This window comes from Gordionus sp. m RMFG-2023, chromosome 3 (assembly GCF_954871325.1).
Source record: "Gordionus sp. m RMFG-2023 chromosome 3, tfGorSpeb1-WG-v2, whole genome shotgun sequence".
Taxonomy (NCBI): domain Eukaryota; kingdom Metazoa; phylum Nematomorpha; class Gordioida; order Chordodea; family Parachordodidae; genus Gordionus; species Gordionus sp. m RMFG-2023.
In genome coordinates, this window is record NC_088777.1 from 44,295,087 (window position 1) to 44,313,961 (window position 18,875).

Below are 18,875 nucleotides of genomic sequence, written 5' to 3' on the forward strand. Positions count from 1 at the left end.
CGTCTAAATCTAATATATTTAGAATTACATATCTATTAATTATCTACAATTTATCGGGTATAAGATGAACAATTGTTATCAATATGGTTAACTAAAAGATTGAAAGAGATATATAATGGTAGGTTAATTTAGTTATATCTGAATAAAATGCTTAGTGATAATTACTAAGAAATAACTTAAACAAAACTAAAAAACATGTTACTTCTATGTACGATTGTCTTAAAATTTATCCCACAACAAAATAACAATTAAATTATATCTCGCGCAAGAGTTTTTTTATTATATTTAACCCCATTAAAAAGGTTTTTGCAAGCTGCAAATAAAACACTTAGCATTTCTTCACCCGCCTCCTGCAATGACGATATAATTTAATAAGGTCAAGAAAAAACAACTTAAAATATATAGGTCTAAATCATGAGCTTGTTCTCTAGTTTCGTGGTTAGTAGCCAAACCCCTCTTCTGAGTTTTACACAATCAACTAATTATCACTAATATAAGCAAACAATTTTTATAAAATTTAAGAAAACCTAATGAGTTCAAGAATCAAGTTCAGAACTCGAGTCACGGCTTGAGTTCAGGATTTGAGTCATACAATGGATTGACTAATCGACTTACAAGTTTTTATTTACTTTTCAACTAAAAACTCGACTTGAGTTGTGCTTATGACGATTAATCAGAGTCGTTTCACAATACTAACTTTGGGTAGTTTTGATAATTGCTAGATATTGCCCGACGTGGTGCTTAATCATATGCCCATGGAATCTGAGTATTTTTTATATTTTAGCTGATTTATATTAAAGGATTTATGTTATGCATAGAGAAATTCCGAATAACGTTCTGCAATATCTGGAAGAACATTTTATAAGAATACACAATATCAAGTAAAATATAATAATATTTTATAACATTAATAATAATTAAGGGTTGGAGAAAATTTATTGAATGTTTACAATGATGGAAATTTTAAAGAATTTATTGAATTGGCATTTTGTTCGTCTAAGTATTTAATAATATATTTAGAATTACATATATATTGTTTATCAAGAATTTATCAGCAATCAGCTGAACAATTATTACCAGTATGGCTAACTAAAAAATTAAAAGAGAGATATAAAGGTAATTTATCAATAAATTATTTTCTACTATTATTTTATAAATAAGGTCATTTTGCTAATAAAAATAAAAGCCTCCTATCTTCTGATCTAAGTGATCATAGTAGTGAATCTTCAAATTCTATTTTATATCCTGAAAATGCCTTACCTCGATCGCCTCATCATGATTTATTAAATTCTATCAATCCAAAATCCTCAAGTTCAACATATATAAATCATCCCAGCAAACTTGAAAATGTTAATAATTCAATAAATAGCTTTTTCCCAAAGCATCATTATGATAACTTTATAGATGTGATTCAGCCTATTAATTTTCCCAATTTCAATTTATCAAATATAAATACTTCTTTAGCAATTAAAAGTTTGATTGATGATATGTTAATGAAAATAGAGTGCAATCAAATGCCAAAATATGCTAAATCTCAATTCAAAACAAATTTATTGATCCAAAATTTATCTGTAATTAATAATTGTGTTCAAGACCTTTTAGACAATGTGTGTTTAAAGGTGAGTAATGCAAATAACACTAATATCTTGACATCAAATGATGGAAATAATTTTCCTAAATCACCTGTATCTATAATTTTAGAAAGTGAAACAAGCTCACTTTCAATTGAATCAACTAACAGCACCTCATCTAGTGAAGATTATGATGATGATGATAGTAGAGATATAGATGAAAATTTTGATAATAATCAAATATACACAGACTTAAAAGGTTCGGTTCAACATCAAACTAACAATTTAGATGTAGCATATGACCAATTACCAACCCTACACACATTTTACAACAACAATGAAAAAATCTCTAATAATTCAGAGATTATTGAATTATATGATAATAATGATATTCATAATCTAAAAAATTGCCATGAATCAATGATTCCAGAATTTATAACTAATAGTCCATATATTAAGAAAAAACAGCATTTAAATGCACTGAATATAATTACTAATTCTGAATTACACAATGAAAGCTTATTAGGAAATAGTGCAATGGATAATACACCTTCCAAATTTTCCCTGGATATTGGTAATGAAGGAATCATCTCTTATGATGATGTGACTACTATTAATGGATCATCTTTTAAATACAATATGTATGCATCATCTCCTACATTTGAAGTAAAAAATGGAGATGCCAGTTATCATGATTATAAGGACATATCATGCCAGCACCATTTTAAAACAGACCTGAGTGATAAATTAATAAGTGATACTTCACAAAACTTTAATGAACATATTCAAAACCCATTGAATGGAGAGCAACTAAACACCAACACAATGAATATTAAATCAATGGACATCATATCCCCTGTTATGGAATGCAGCAATTTACCTGATACATTCACAAAATTGCCATGTCAAACAAATTCATTACCAAATACTAGTCCAAATAGTTCAAGTCTGGATTCAACCCTTCCTTATGTTAATTCTAAAGCCTCTAAAATCTTTTTCAAACCTACCATTTTACTCAATCCCATAGGTATGGACATATTTAAAACTTGCTAATTAAATAACTTTTCACAGGTTATGGCCTAGGTTTCACTGATAAATATAACCAAATCAAATGCAGCACCTCAACATTCCCAGAGGTTAATTTTAAGTTAGATGTCAAAACCATATTTCCAAATCCCCTTTCCAACATTAGCAGTATGAAGCACATCTTTGGGCTTGCGACCAAAGTACAGCCTTATAAGATTATTATTATTATGTATTTTTGTATAAATTATTTTAAAGGAATATTGCCTCTTTTAATTTAATAAATGATAAGAAATTATTGCTTTTCTTTGTTTAAAGATTACAGAAAGTGATTCAAGTGGAAACATGAAGATGCATGGGTCTTCCATTTCTAGTTCTCTCAGGAGCAGTTCACAGCTAGTTCACACTATTTCTGAGCCTAAGGAAATTTGTAATAAATATTTTAAGGCTAAATCAATGTTCACACATCATTCACATCCTTTTAGTAATAATAATTTGAACTTTACAAAAGTCAGTGCAATATATGATAACGATAAGGGCCAAAATAGTCATTCCATTACAGCTTTTACACAAAATCAAAATTATGAAAGCTGCTCTACATCATCAAAATTTAAATCCTGTCAAAATTTGGCCGCATCTTTGACTTCCAGTGATTTAAGTTCATTGCCTTTGATCTCAAATCTAACAGCTTGCAACAATTTCACATATGATCCAGAAGAGAGTAGGCGAATTGACGTCCTCTCTCCTACCAAAAAAATCGTAATACAAAATTCACACTCTCTTGAGTTATTATCGAAAACTCGAACTTTATCCAAATACGTTTCCCCAGTTTTTTACGTTGTAGGAAGAAAGAAGCGTAAATATATAAAACGAAAATACACATCACACTTCAACACCAAGAGATTGAAGTAATCACTCCCTTCACCTTCAAAAACAATTTTTACTTTTAAAATCAAATAAATTGAGATATATTAAAATTATTTTGTTTCTAGAAAAAACCCTAGATCTCCATCTGATAGCATCTCTGTCGATCAACACTCATATGATATTCACGATGAATCTTTTATCGACCAAACATCGAACCCAACTGATACCGCCACTTCTCAACAATCATATAAAAAAACGTCCTTACTCTGGAAAACGAGAGCTTTGATACTACTTGATCGATTGTACATCATTCCAGGTAGTGATGTGTATTATTCCCCCATCACAGAAAATCAGGCGCCAGATTATTCAAAGATTGTCAAACATCCTATGGACTATTCGACACTCAGAAAATATATTCGCAACGGAACGGTTACCAATGACACCCAATTATTAGAGAATATTTTGATTATTCATACGGTAATTCAAAATAATTAAATTTAATATTTCAATATCCATCTACTTATAATATCACACCTTTTAGAGTTTTTTTTTGCTAGTGGGTTATTTCTGTTAACATTTGGTTATTTGATAAATTTACCCCCCTGGATATTTGTGTGAAATTTTATGTACAAACTACAGCTAAAGCTTGGTTCAAATTTAGCATCCTGGATTTTACATTTTTGGAAATATCAAGTTTGTGCGTGCACCTTTGAGATGTTAAACTTAGACAATTGCCAAAGTTATCAAAACATTTGTAGTGTATAGAATATATTGGGACTCAAAATTTTGATCAAAATTAGAAGTTCTGAATTATCATGGGCCCAAATTTAATAAATTTTACTGTACATTTTATTTTAAACAATATTATTATATTTTTTATAACATCCCATTCTAATGTTAAAGATTATTGGTAAAAAATAAATTAAGACCCATTCTATTATAAATTATAAAAAAAATTGGAAAATCAAGTTTTCGCTTGCATGAAGAAAGTCAATAAAAACACTTTAGAATAATTTAATTAGGACTGTGCCGATCCACATATTTTCACCAATCCGATCCGATACTGGTTCAAAACCCATCCGATACCGACCCGATATTTATATTGATTTTTCCAACACCCTCTTTTGAACCAAATATAATTAAGAAATCAATATTTTGTATGCAAAAAATCGAATTATGCATTTAATTTAATTTTTTTATTTCTTCAATAATTCAAAAAAGTTTACGCATATTGGTAGTATTAAATGGATTTTTCATTATTCCTTTCCATGATATTAGAATTCCGCAGATAACGCATTTTGCAAAATTAACTTTGTCTAAAATATTTCCATAATTTGAATACCATATTTAAAAAAATTCTTTTATTTAAAGTATAAATATAAAATTGGCGTTATTATTTAAAAAGATTTCTAATAAAAAAACTTTGGGTGTTTCTTTCTATTTTTATAAAAATCTTTTAAAATATTATAAATCTATTTTTAAAAAAAATAAATAAAATTTAAGGGATTCTATGCATTTTTAGAAAATATTATTAATGTAAAATAAATATACATAAAATACCAAGAAAAAGTAAAAAGATCGGATCGGGTTTTACAGGTATCGGCCCGATCCGAGATTTATGGAAAACGTTAAATATTGGTGCCGATCTGATATTTATTATCGGCACAGCCCTAAATAAGTGGTATTTTTTTATAATAGTAAAGAATCATTTTAAATTAACTAAAAAATTCTAAGGTTGGATTATTGAAAATATTTTTTGATATATATAGGGGAGACCAGGGCTAGTCGGCGCAAGGGGCTTGTCGGTTCAGTGTATTTTATTTAAAAACCAGACATGTTTAAATAGCCTTGTATAATATGTACATTTGAGGCTAAAAATTTTCCTATTAAATTATACTTACAAATAGATATATTATAATATATTATTTATGTAATAATATAAAATAAGTATTCATTGGCTACTATTATATATTTAAATCAAATCTATGAGAATTAGGAAAAAAATAATAAAAATTTATTAAAAATTTTAATTTTTTATAATTCAAATAATTTCATATTTTGTCTATTTTATATGAATTATTTTTTTGTAAATACTATATTTATATCAATAAAACTTTGCCCATGAAAATAATGCAATATTAATATTAGCTTATGATTAACAAAAAAATTGAATTTCTACCCCCGGGTTTGGGTTTTGTTGGTGCAAAAAACGAATAATTTATCAATGCATAAGGTTAGGTGGATGTTTGGGCTATCTCATGATATCTTTTAAATCCAAATTTCTGACCTATGATGATTTTGACAAAAATTGCGTCGACTACCTTTGGTCTCCCATACATGTAATTTACTGTTTTGTAAAATATTTCATATCATTAAGAATTAAAATATTTCATAAATAATGTGTTGTAGATTATTTTACCATATAATAAGATTATCATATAAAAACATTTTAAATAATTTTAAGACAAATTACATATTATCCCAAAAGATTATCTTTGTTTTTTTAAAAATATTTTTAAGATTTTTGCTTTTGAAAAAAAAATTCAGATCAGATATAGATTAGTCTTAGACCTAATTTATAGCAAACCAGTTATGTTCAAGTATTACGTTATGCTGATTCTTCATAACGTTAACAATGACAAATTGAGCGTTAATATTTTTTGAAATAACGCTCCATATTTATGAATTATACCTATTTATTGGCTTGATTTTGTAAAACGCAGCGTTAAATAGCCCACCGTATGGGGATAACGCGTTTACTATATATTAGGCCTTACTCACATTTGCTAACAATTTTATAAAAATATTTAACTTTAAAATCGTGTTAAATTGACCGCCACATTAAAATAAATAATTTTTTTTATAGAAATATAAATGTTTACACTTTATCTTGATATTAGAATAATTAATTTTGGATAAATTTTAGTGAATCTTAAATGGAATGATAGACAATTGATAAGCATAAAAATAGATCATGCTTTCATACTTTGACCCTCGATATCTCCAAAATTATAAAAGCTAGGAGCAGTGTTGTACAACCGTTCGATTTGCGCAGATTTTAAAAACGGCTAACTCAATATTTTATCCAGAAATATTATACGCAAGCCATAAGATTTTGCTCATAGATGTGGCACAAATGTTTGGCATAGATTAGAGAAATCTCGAGGTTTGGACCATATTTTTCTGGCTAAAATATTGAGTTAACCTTTTAAGTTTGACAGCACTGAAGGAATGCTTTAATTTGAATCATACTTTAGTTACACGTTTATTTTATATACAAAACTTTACCCAAATTTCAACTATCCAAAAATTCTATATATTTTTGATATGGCATGTTCCGCCTCCCAGTGATGTGGGATTATTTTAATTAAACTTAGTTTATAAAAGGGTATTAAAGTTATCATGATATATATTTTATTTCTTACTTGATATTTCTCTTTCTTTTTTTTTGCTAAAATTGAAGTTGGTTTGATTTTTTTTACGTATAAAAATGATTAATTGGTTGATAAATAACTTTAAACTTGAGCTTTTTATGGGGTCATGTCCGGGTTTTCGAGTTAGATTGACTCGGGAATACATTTTTAGGAAATATCCATACAAGTATGACTGACGACTTGAAACAAAAAAATTATTTAGTTTTTAAAAGCTTGAACTTCATTTTAAATGTTAACCATTAATTTTTTTGAATAGTCTCCAAAATCCAAGCATTTATTAATATTTTGAAACCCATTTAATTAATTAATATTTTACTATAAATCTTATTTATAAATAATTTCTTTAGAATTGGTGAAAATTTAGTTTATAATCATTTTTGTTTTCTTCTTCAAAATTTACTTTATTCTTCAATCTCATCAAATTTAATTAAATATTAAAAACGAAGTTTGGGAAATATATGGATAAAGCTAATAATAGTACCGATGCAAGATTCTACTTGAAATTACTAAGCAAATTTTTCATTTATGATGATTTATTTTTGATGATTTATTTGTACGCTTTGAATTGATTGAAAAGATATTTTAAAAAAATACATTTAATATATAGGGTCATCTGGACCTCTTTCATATCTAATGAAACTTTGCATCAGGATTATACGTATTCCGAACCCATGCATATTTATTTTTTAAGCATTAACACAATTAGTTCCGTAAATATGGTGGTTCAAAGCTTAAAAAAATAGCGCCAGTTCTAATTCGGAAAAACTTATAATAATAAAGATTACTAAAAGAATAAATGATAGAGAGGACTCTACATTTATATCATTAGAAAACTCCTGATCCCCTTAAAAATAATTCAATATTTTTAAAAAATATTAGAAGTTTTTTTTATATTTGAAAAGGGCTAAGATAGATTTTTTAATATGTACTTGAGCATAAAATTTTCTAAAAAATGGTATATATTTTATGTTTATTAATTCAATATAAATTTATAATGAAAAAATTAGTTTGGGATAACCATTTTTTTTAGTAATTTGATTTTTTCTAATTTTTTATCATTATACATGGCGATGTACATAAGAAACTATATTATTATATTCTTTAAAATATATAATTATAAATAAACAACATTTACGTAATTTTTGAAATAAAATATTATTTAGTCTCTGATTTCCATTTTATTCTGGTTTTAAAACCTCCTTGGATGTAAGCGTCTAAGTATGTCATGATGTTGTTATAGGATTTATAATTCCTATAATGTTGACAGTTATATAATTATATATAATATATTAAGTTCAAAAGTTCATGGCAAAATTTTCTGAAATTAACAGGGTATTTATTTTAAACATGTTGGAATACGTTACCGGTAAATGCTTGAATATAAGATGTTAATCATAAATGTCTGTATTACAAAATGGAGTTAGTTTATATTTATTATATAGGTTACACCGGTTCGGTTCCGCAATTAATTTCGGCTTTAATTCTCTAACATTTTATTAGAGAGTTTTGGTCCCAGTTCCCATTTGTCCCCATTACAAGGGTTTCAGGTTTTTGCCGATTTAAATGTTCAATCAAGATTTTATTAAAATCGTAAAACATATTTTTTTTATTGAATATTACGCATTATTCAAATTATTGACACAGAATACCTTGATGTACAACTCCGAGGATGATCTCATTTCCCTCGTAAACGTAAAAGTTTGGAAATTGGTCAATGAGTGTTTTCGCGAATATTTTTCTTCCATTTTGTAAGTTTAAAATACAAATTTGAAACTACAAAATTTATTAAATCTTATTCGAATTTTTCTAGATCAGCCGATTCGGAAGAATAAATCTGCCACTTATACAAAAAAAAATCATAATGTCTATTATTTTTAATAAAAAAATTTTTTTTAAATTTTATACAAATTTATAATAAATAAAAGATTTTTACAATAAATTTGTAATTATATCATGATAGTAGACTAAAATTTGTTGATTTTTTTTTACCCAATTATGCGTAATGTCGAGCGTTATAACAAAATTACACCATTTTTCAGATAAAATCTCTCACTTATTGAAAAAATAGATTTTTTAATTAATCTATAGCGTCCTAGAGCTTGAATCAATTTTTGTTCTTAATAATTCTATTCAAAACAACCTGGTTAATAATTCTTTTTTTAATAATTCTTTTTTTAATAATTCTTTTTTTAAAAATTCAGATTTTTGGCATATTGTTATCGCTTAAAGATATACTTATTTAATTTAATTTTTTAATCTAAAAATCACTTTCAAACTGCTATTTAGAATTTTAAAAAGAAAAAAGGCGAACACATAATTTTAAACCTTTTTTATCTTTTCATTTTCGGTTGTATTTTTGATCGCACACCTCTCAACCACATCTTTCAATCCCGATAAAAATTTATACTAAGATTTCATGTAAATTGGAGTCTAGAAAAATGCTGACAAAATTTAGTAAAAATAACAAGAAAAATTAGTTTTTTTTAAATTAATTTTTTATAATATTTAATAATTAACAAAATAATATATAATTAGAATAATACAATATGCTCAACTGACTTGCAACTGCATTTAATCAAACTATTCTATCTTAAAATTTTGTTCTTTTCTTTGGTCTTTTAGTTTAATAATCCAACAGATCTTTTAGTTTAATAATCCAACAGATCTTTTCTTTGGTCTTTTAGTTTAATATTCCAACAAACAACAATATATATTCCTAAATATATATTCACATTTATCTATGATAAAATTTTTGTTTAGGTTCGGTTCGGGTTCAAAACCAGATCAAAATTGTGAACCCGGTTCCTTTAAAGTGGGTTCGGTAAAAATATGCTCAGGTTCAGTTATGTACAGGAAATTAAAATTTTAATAATGTCAATCATAATTTTGTAAATTGACCAAAATTTCTAAAATGTAAATTAAAAGATCATTTTAAGCATATTATAATATTTATTTAAAACGTGCTAAGACCAAATAAATTATATTATAATCCTCTTTAATAATATACATAAGTGGACAATATTAATTATGTTAATATAATATAGGAATCAATGTCATCACTAGGGGGTGGGTTTGGGGTTCAAGCCCCAGCAGAATTTCGAAGAGCCTTCAAAAATTTTCAAAATATAATTGAAAGCAAAAAAAATTGCAAAATATTAGTTTTTATTTTTGAGATTTTGATTTGAGTACTCATTGAGCCCCAGCAAACTGAACAGCCTGGAGACGGCCTTGATAGGAATTTTGATAATGATTATTTCAATAATATATTTTTCTGTTATAAATTAAATTCTATTTTTTTTTGTTTATATAAATTTACAATAAAATTAGTATAAACTTGAGTTCAAAATGAGTTTAAAACTTAAAAACTGGTTCATGTTCCATGGCAGTGAAGAAGAAGGTAGTGAAATATAAATTATTAAAATAAGTTCCCCTGAATTAAATCCCAATTTTAAAATTTTAGATGAAAATACTTACAGGAATGTAAACCCTGTATAAACAAAAAAACGATAAAGGGTTCAACACAAATTTTGTTAAACATATTAAAGTATATTATTTATATGTGGTTAAAAGGGACATTAGCTTAAAAATTTAAGTTTACAATATTACCTACCTTTATTAAAAGCTGCCCAAGATGGTATTCACGAAAAATTTTTTATTATATAAATATAATAAGGCTTTTTTGGCATTTAAGAACTTATGGATTGAGTTGGATGATAAAAAAATAATTTCAAAATATATTTTTAAAAGAAACTTGAGTATACAAGCTCAAACTATAACACCATTAGATTTAACATCTAATGATAATTTTTCTTTTGATGAAACAAATGTTGCTGAGTTTAATAATACAAATAACATTGAACTGGAGGTTTTAAATTATATTAATGAAAGTTGAAATACATTACAAATGCTTAATTATTATCCTTCCATTAAGGTAATGTTTTTAAAATATAATACTGCAATATCTTTGTTCCAATTGAAGGGTTATTTATTGTCACAATGTTAAATATGCCGAAAAGGCAAAGGTCTAATGATATATTATAGAAAATTTGATTATCTTATAATAATGAATAAAGCTATACCCAAGAACTGCAAAAATATTTTAATTACTTTAAGATGGGGTGGTAGCTAATTTTAAGTTTAACATCTTTAATGTAAGCTTTAATAATTACTATCAATAATTGAGAATGTTTTCATATCAATTGAATTTCGAATTTTACTCATGAAAAATAAGCTAATCGGTTTACCGAAAATTGTTTAAATAGGTAAAATTTCCAGTGAAGAGAAAAAATTAGTCAGTAATAAGTTTAGGACTATCCAGCCACGAACACCACACAACGAAGGTTTTTTTTGTTCCTGAAAAACTAACACTCTACGAAGTGATAGACGATTATATAGCGAAAAAGGTCTTTGATATTGATAAAGATATGAGAGAAAGGATCTATGACGCAGAAATAGGAACCTGCTCTCTAAGTTTTAGGAAATAGAAAAGTAATTGTTGACCAGAATTAACATAGGGCATTATGGATTGATTGCTATATGATAGTCTAACACTCACGGAAAAAACTCTGCCAACAAACATAATTACAAACCTCGCCCCACTTTCGACTGGTTACTCCATAAATGAAATAATAAGTGGTCAAAGCTGGATAATATCACAGTAGAATATCCAAAAATTGCACCTACAACATTATCTCGCTACCTATTTGCCCTCTTTCAATAAAATATGGGAGAGCGGAACTCTGCAGTGGGATGGAACAAATCCTACCTAAGTAACTACCCCCCAAAAAAGATCACAGAAATTAAAGGGTTACTGAGCTATAACCTTCAAATCCCGTAGCATGAAATTTTTTTTTATGGTACAATCAAAAAAAAACCACAAATATATCATCTACACCTCATTTTTTTCCCCCAAAAAATACATATGTTTATACAGGCCAAATAAAAAAAAATATACTGGAGCCAAAATTAGCTCAGAAAAATAATCATGCAGAAAAGCAAATACAAACACCCTTCTACTTCACATTTGTAGATTATAGCAGAGTTATTGATTAAGTTAGCAATGCAGCTTCGTTGTCAGAAGATGGAAGACCACAACATCTACCAGATCTAGAAAACCACTAATACATGTTTGGATACTTCGAAATCAATGACGAAGAATATCCCCTACTTCCAGGGTAAAGATAGAAGTAAAACAAGGCTAAACTCTAGCCACTCCTAATTAAAATCATAAATAAAAACAAAAGAGTAACACTGGGAACGACCGATGTATTATATGTAGGCTCAAATGAGACGTAATGTTTTGAAAAAGAAAAAAAAGTTAAAGACCTTAAGTCATAGTTAACTAGCAATAAAAAAAGAGTTTTTCTCCTTATTTTTCCCAAAAACATGTAATCACTTCAAAAAATAGTTAGATAACGAGGTAAATGTAGTCGCCAAAGGTACTTAGCGGTCACATTTAATAATAAAAGTAGTTGCAAAGAAAAAGAAGAATTAGAATACAAAAGGCGAGTGGACTTTTAAACGTATAAAAGTATGGAAGATAAGAGAGAAGTCTGTATTTTCTAAACTGAGGACATATTAGTCTATGTAGTGGACGGACATGTAAGAGAGACCAAAAACTGGGAAATGAAAAAAAAAATAGAAATAGATGACTACAAAAAATAAATGCCTCATAAACAAAAGAAGATATCTTCTACCCCAGAAACATTTCGAACTCAAATCTATAGGAAAAGACAAAACATAGCCAAAATTAAGTATAATATTGAAAAGAGTTAATTCTAGCCCACATAAGAAACACACATCACAAACTATTACTCAACAATGCCATGAACAAAGCTTAACTCATATAATGGGAAAGTATAGGAAATACAACAACACCTAAGACATTGTATATGTATGTATATAATAAAAAGCATGGGACGGACCGATTTAAATTAGTACATTAAATCAATGATAAGATAAATAAAAGCTAATGTCAGTGAAGAAAGTAATTCACAGAAAAGGTGAAAGACAAAGTCAGGAAGTAAATTGAGAAATAAAGAGATTAAATAACCTGAATCCAAAAAAAAAAATTTATGAGAGATTTAGGTAGTTCGATTTAATTTTTGTAATTTCTTTATAGATTTTTTATTTTTATTTAGCCTTAGAAACTGTTTCAAATTTAAGTATAAATACATTATGTCCTTCAAAGCTCTGTAGAACCATAATGTCTTGTATTTGCAATATGTTTTCCCAGTAATTGTTACTATGCAGGCGCGTACGCAGGAATTTGGTGGGGGGGGGGGGATAATAAAATTTTTTAAGAAATATAATTGTTATTTAAAAATATTAATCATAAATTTATTAGGACTAATAACTTTTATTATACACAATTTTAAATTAATATGAATTACAAAAAAATTATATATATAAACCAGCATTGAAAAACTATAAAATAAATGTGAATTATAAAATCTAAAGTGAATATAACCACGATATGAATCACTTATGACCCAAAATTGAAATTAGAATTTTTTGAGTTTTTAAAATTTATATATAAAGTATAAAAAATTTAAATGTTGGAAATATAAATTAATACACAAAAAGTTTCTTAGGAATAATTGTATATTATTTTTCAATTATCTATCCTTGCTTGGCGTTAAATGCCTATGAATATTCAAAAGATCCAAATCATTCAATCTACTTTCAGAAGTTGCATTTCATAGGTATGTTTTTCAGAGACTTGCAGGCCCGGCCCCAGGCCGGACCGTATTATTTTTTTAAACATACCTGGGCAGGCATGAAATTTTTTTAAATATACCCGGGCAGGCATGAAATTTAAAAAAAAAATACTCGGGCTGGGCCTAAAATTTTTTTTAAAAAAATATCCAGGCCGAAAAAATTTTTAAAAAAAAATTCGGGTCGTGCCCTGAAAATGATACTTCTGCAGGGCTCTGTTATTCTTCTTAAAAAAGAGAATATTTTCCCATTAGTTTATTAATGGGAAGAGTTTTTAATATATATATACCATTTTAATACATTGGGAATATAATCTAAAATGTGTTTGAATGCAAAGCATCCATTTTTAATACATTGGGAATATAATCTAAAATGTGTTTGAATGCAAAGCATCCATAGCATTTTTGGGACTCTATCAAATCAACCATAATTAATCTTTTAATAGTTATTCAGCTAATAAGGCATCATAAGATATTTTAACATCTTCGTGATATAATCTAACAAATATTTTTTTTCCCATCACCATCTGAAAAAGATTGGAAAAGCTTTTGTGGAAGTAATCTAAGAGAGGGGGCATTTGTTTTAATATACTCTTCTTCGTGTATTAGACGATGAGCTTGCTTGCTGCAAGTCGAGGGGGACAAATTTTAAATAGGTATAGCTCTGTTTTTAACTCAACAATAACATAAAATATGTTCTTCATCAACATTAGCTCTAATTTTCTTGAGTTCTAATAAAATGCTCTCCTCTATTCTCACCTTCTTAATCAAGTCAATGTCATGTTTTTAAAAAGTATTACATGTTGTATAATTAAACAATACATTCTAATGTGATATTATTTGCTTCTGAGGAAATATTTCTTTCAAACCATTGTAATATTTCAGTAATAGCATTAATAATCGACTCTTCTAACTTCATAAAAGCTGTTATGCTTGATGGCGGAATGATCTCGTTATATAAGCTTGCAATGTCTTCCTTCCTTGTTGGACAAGGAGTTTCAGAGATAATTATTATTTGACTAGAAATTTAGATAAATAATAGGCCACTAAATTTGAAAATAATAGGTAAATTACACCAAGGAAAACTTGAAATCGAAATTAATTGATAAAATAACTTAGTAGGTAAAATATCATATGAGATAGGAATAAATATTAACAAATTTAAATTAATATTTAAAGTAAATATAATCCGGCATCTGCATTTTTTGGCTTGGGAAGGGGGGGGGGGGAAGGGGATTTGTCCCCCTGCCCCCCCCCGCTGCGTACGCGCCTGTTACTTTGGTTTCTCAAAATATGGGCAAAGAAAGTAAGGCCCTTCTTTTTTAAAGACACGTGAACTTGGGTATGGTTAGAGACATCTTCCAAAGGTTTTCATTCGAGATAATATTAGGGTAGAAGAAGCCATTTATTATTCTTAGACATTTATTTAGGAACGTTTGTAATTTCCTCGGTCTTGGTAATCTCCCACGTATCACCGCCATAAAAGAGAATCGGAATGATAGTTGAGTTGAAAATACGGAGTCTAGTAGAAACGGACTCCCTAGCTTTCCACAGTTAGAAAAATTTATAAAAAGCATTTTGTATACCGATTTTTAGTTCCTCTTTACCTATACCTTTATTGTCAATGGTTACACCTAGATATTTAAATGACTTCACCACCTTGAGAAACTTCTCCCAACCACAATATTATTCAGAAGGGGCGCCTGAGACGAGGGCATTATCACTGTTTTATCAAAGTTTATATCCAAGCCAACCTTAAGACTAAAGGAATTCAGTATAAAGATCAAATTTTGGGTTTCTTCCAAACTTTTTGTTATCAATACTATGTCATGAGCATAAAATATAACCCTATTTTCAAGAAGCACGACTGATTGGACATTGGACTTTAATTCAAAAGATTCGCAGTACCCAGCGTCTCTACTATGATTTTATTCATTATTATATTAAACAATAGCGAAGAAAGATCACACCCTTATTTTACCCCTCTTTTTGTCCTAAAAGATGGAGAAACACTAATAACATATTATCTTGTTACAAATCAAATATTTTTATAGCAAATAATATTTATTAATTTTAAAAAATAAAATATATTTAATATTATTTTTCTTCTAATTAGAATTCATAAATAATATATTATTTTTAATAAAAAATTAATAAGCCACCATACTTCGGAATTTTATATCAGCTGCGACGTGTTTACAATGTACCAGCGATGGCGTATTGGCATAGCAGCGCACTGGTCTATTTATATCATTGAGTTTAATAAAAGCATATATGAAAGCTTTTATAGTGATAATAGGAATAAAAAGATATGTTGAGAAATGATATTGCACTAAAACTATGCGAGTCTGCCAAAATCTGAATTATTCAAGCTTAAAGTTGTAAAACTAATTGAAACAGAGAATGGGACTATTGAAATTCGAGTCAGCCTAGCGGACCGACCAATCAGCTCATGAGACCTATTGGTCGGCTCTGATCTATGGCTCAATGGGTTGGCTTAGGTTTAAGGTCGATTTTTTTTCGGCTAAAATCTTGTTTGGTTTTCGACCAAGTCGAACCCGACTCAGCAATTTAACAACACTACCGGCCATCCTTCAAAGTTTGCTACTGCACGTAGACTTTTTTGGATTGAATAAAAGAGGTGGGGAGAGATGTAATCATTTATAATCATTTAGCTCTATAACACGTTGGGATTTATAAAGATGTTATCAAAATATTAGAGAAAAGTTCTAAAAATAATTCGTACCTTATGTATTTATATAATGATGTGAATATGCTTGCTTATATGTAATGTGATTGGCATATTATTTTATTAACAAGTTACTAATAAAATCTTGTCTTCAAAAATTAAAGTCTAAAAATTATAAATATTTTTAGCATATTTATTAAATTACCAATTATAATAAATATTATTATTTTGGGATGTTTTTTATCTAGTTTATATAATAATATAAAATTTTAAACATATTATTAAGTAAAATTACATCAAATTTCAATCATAATTATATTGCAAAGAAAAGCATTAATAACTGGAAGAGAGATTTAAGCAATTTATATATTGCGTCATACATCCTAATATTAAACAAAGAAAATTATAATTTGACATGATTTACATAAATAAAATATTTCGGCTTAGCGTGTAATTAAATATTGTGATTGAAAACAGAAATACTAGTAAACTTGAATTTGCATTATATATACATCAACTTCAAAAATAATTTATCAATTTAAATTATTAAAATATCTCTTTGAAACAAAAAATAATATGATGATTATATATTTAAATTAATGTAAATCTATTTTTCGCAAACCTGACTGACAATATTTTATTTAAAAAATTAAAATTATATAAAATATAATTAGAAAATAAATCTAAATTGTAAAAATATTCTTACTGAAGAGAATTTACAAATTTTCATACAAGGTAAGTTAATATATATTTTAATTTCTTTCATTTATTTAGCAATTTATATTTTATTATTAAATTTATTTTATATAATAATTTTTTAATATATAAATTATAATACTATATAATTTATACTATATACTAATTTATAATTAAAAATATTAAGCTAGAGAAAAATAAGATCTATGAATTAACTTATTTTCTTTAAGAAGGTAAGATAACACATATTATAATTTGTTTCATCATATAAAATTTTTTTGTAAGAAACATGTAATAAGCTGTTTTTTATAGAAAATTAAAAATTTAAACAATAAATTTGAAATTTTATAAAATTTTCAAAACTTCTATTAGGCTTTCTTAAATTTTAGAACAGGCTTTGGATGAGCTTAAAGAATTTTTTTCAATTTACAATATTGTAAATTGTTACCTACTTATTTCATTATATATAATTCAATTATTAATCTAATTGAACTGATGATTAGCCTCATATATTATTTAAGTAATGCAAAATAGTTTATTTTTTTAACTTAAGCATCTATATCCTGGTTATAAAAAATAATACTGGCTGCAATATAAATACAATTAGGAAATATCTCAATCTAAAAATAACATTAACACTTTCTCATTATAAATGTTATATATATTCAACAATCATTCAGATAATTTATTCTAAAAATAGAAAAGAATCAAATATAAAAAAGTTTTTTATAAAAAACTTTTTCTTTCCCTTATTTTATGATATTCAATTAAAGTGAAAGGAAGAATTAGATGAATATTTTTTTTCAGGCTGTAGGCTGGGCGAATAATTTATTAATAATTTTAGGACTTGATCCACATGCTGAGGCTGGCCTATAAGCTTTCAAATGCACATCAATTAGTTAACAATGGTTTTTGGCATTAAGTTTTTTGGTTTCTCTTGTTCTAGGATTAGTGAAACATAGCTCCTTAAAATTTATATGAATATTAAAAAATTTATACAAATAAAATAAACACATTAATCATAATAATTTTTTAAAATTGAAATTTAATATTAATTAATGAGTAATAAAAAATTATTTTTATCTATATAACATAGTTTGATGCTTAGTTTATTAACTGACTTTAAGCCAAAAGCTATCATCTCCCCAGATTTTTCTTTGGAAAATATAGCCCAATTTTGAAGAAAAGGAGAAATAAATTAACTCACACCTGAATTAAGTTTTCTTTTGGTAAGCATATGGAGACTGAACTGAATTAGCCAATTTTTTTGGTCATTGATCAACCAAATTAAACCATTTCTAATTTGGGAACAGACCAAGATTTTTTGCCCAACATAGATAGTTGACTTATTTATCAATTCTCTTCTCTCTCTTCTCTTCTCTTCTTCTCTTCTCTTCTCTTCTCTCTTCTTCTTCTCTTCTCTTCTCTTCTCTTCTCTTCTCTTCTCTTCTCTTCTCTCTCTTCTCTTCTCTTCTCTTCTCTTCTCTTCTCTTCTCTCTTCTCTTCTTCTCTTCTCTTCTCTTCTTCTCTTCTTCTTCTCTCTCTTCTCTTCTTCTTCTTCTCTTCTCTTCTCTTTCTTCTTCTTCTCTTCTTCTCTTCTTCTTCTTCTCTTCTTCTTCTTCTTCTTCTTCTCTTCTCTTCTTCTCTTCTTCTTCTCTTCTCTTCTTCTTTCTTCTCTTCTCTTCTCTTCTTCTCTTCTCTTCCTTAATCTTTTTCTCCAATAATCTCACCTATGCAATTTTATCATAATATATAATTATTTTTTCTAAAACATAATTTTTTTTAATGCCAGATTTTCCGATAAATAAATTATCAAGATCTAAAACATTTAAAATATTTTTTATTTGTATCCAGGATTAAGTTTATTTTTTTTTTAAAA

The 18,875-nt window shown here is 27.1% G+C and overlaps 2 protein-coding genes across 2 annotated transcripts in view; both read left to right on the top strand.

Annotated features, from left to right (window-relative positions):
* Positions 1–505: 505 nt before the first annotated feature.
* LOC135925943 (homeobox-like protein HDP1) lies at positions 506–8,827 on the top strand. The gene is made up of 10 exons (XM_065461540.1): positions 506–766; positions 819–881; positions 923–1,000; positions 1,046–1,116; positions 1,162–2,598; positions 2,643–2,797; positions 2,913–3,502; positions 3,587–3,938; positions 8,540–8,643; positions 8,706–8,827. The coding sequence occupies exons 1-10, from the start codon at positions 750–752 to the stop codon at positions 8,725–8,727; spliced, it is 2,889 nt and encodes a 962-aa protein (XP_065317612.1). The 5' UTR covers positions 506–749; the 3' UTR covers positions 8,728–8,827.
* An 8,080-nt stretch (positions 8,828–16,907) lies between these two features.
* Positions 16,908–18,875, top strand: part of LOC135925811 (uncharacterized) — a 38,015-nt gene continuing 36,047 nt past the window's right edge. Inside the window, exon 1 of the mRNA XM_065461302.1 lies at positions 16,908–17,035. The gene's annotated coding sequence lies outside the window, so the exon portion shown is untranslated. The remainder of the gene's footprint in view (positions 17,036–18,875) is intronic.

Bases quoted from the DNA above. Each gene is read 5' to 3' on its own strand.
- LOC135925943 (XM_065461540.1), top strand. The intron at 1,001-1,045 runs GTATTTAATAAT...TTGTTTATCAAG, and splicing joins TTGGCATTTTGTTCGTCTAA to AATTTATCAGCAATCAGCTG. The intron at 1,117-1,161 runs GTAATTTATCAA...TTTATAAATAAG, and splicing joins ATTAAAAGAGAGATATAAAG to GTCATTTTGCTAATAAAAAT.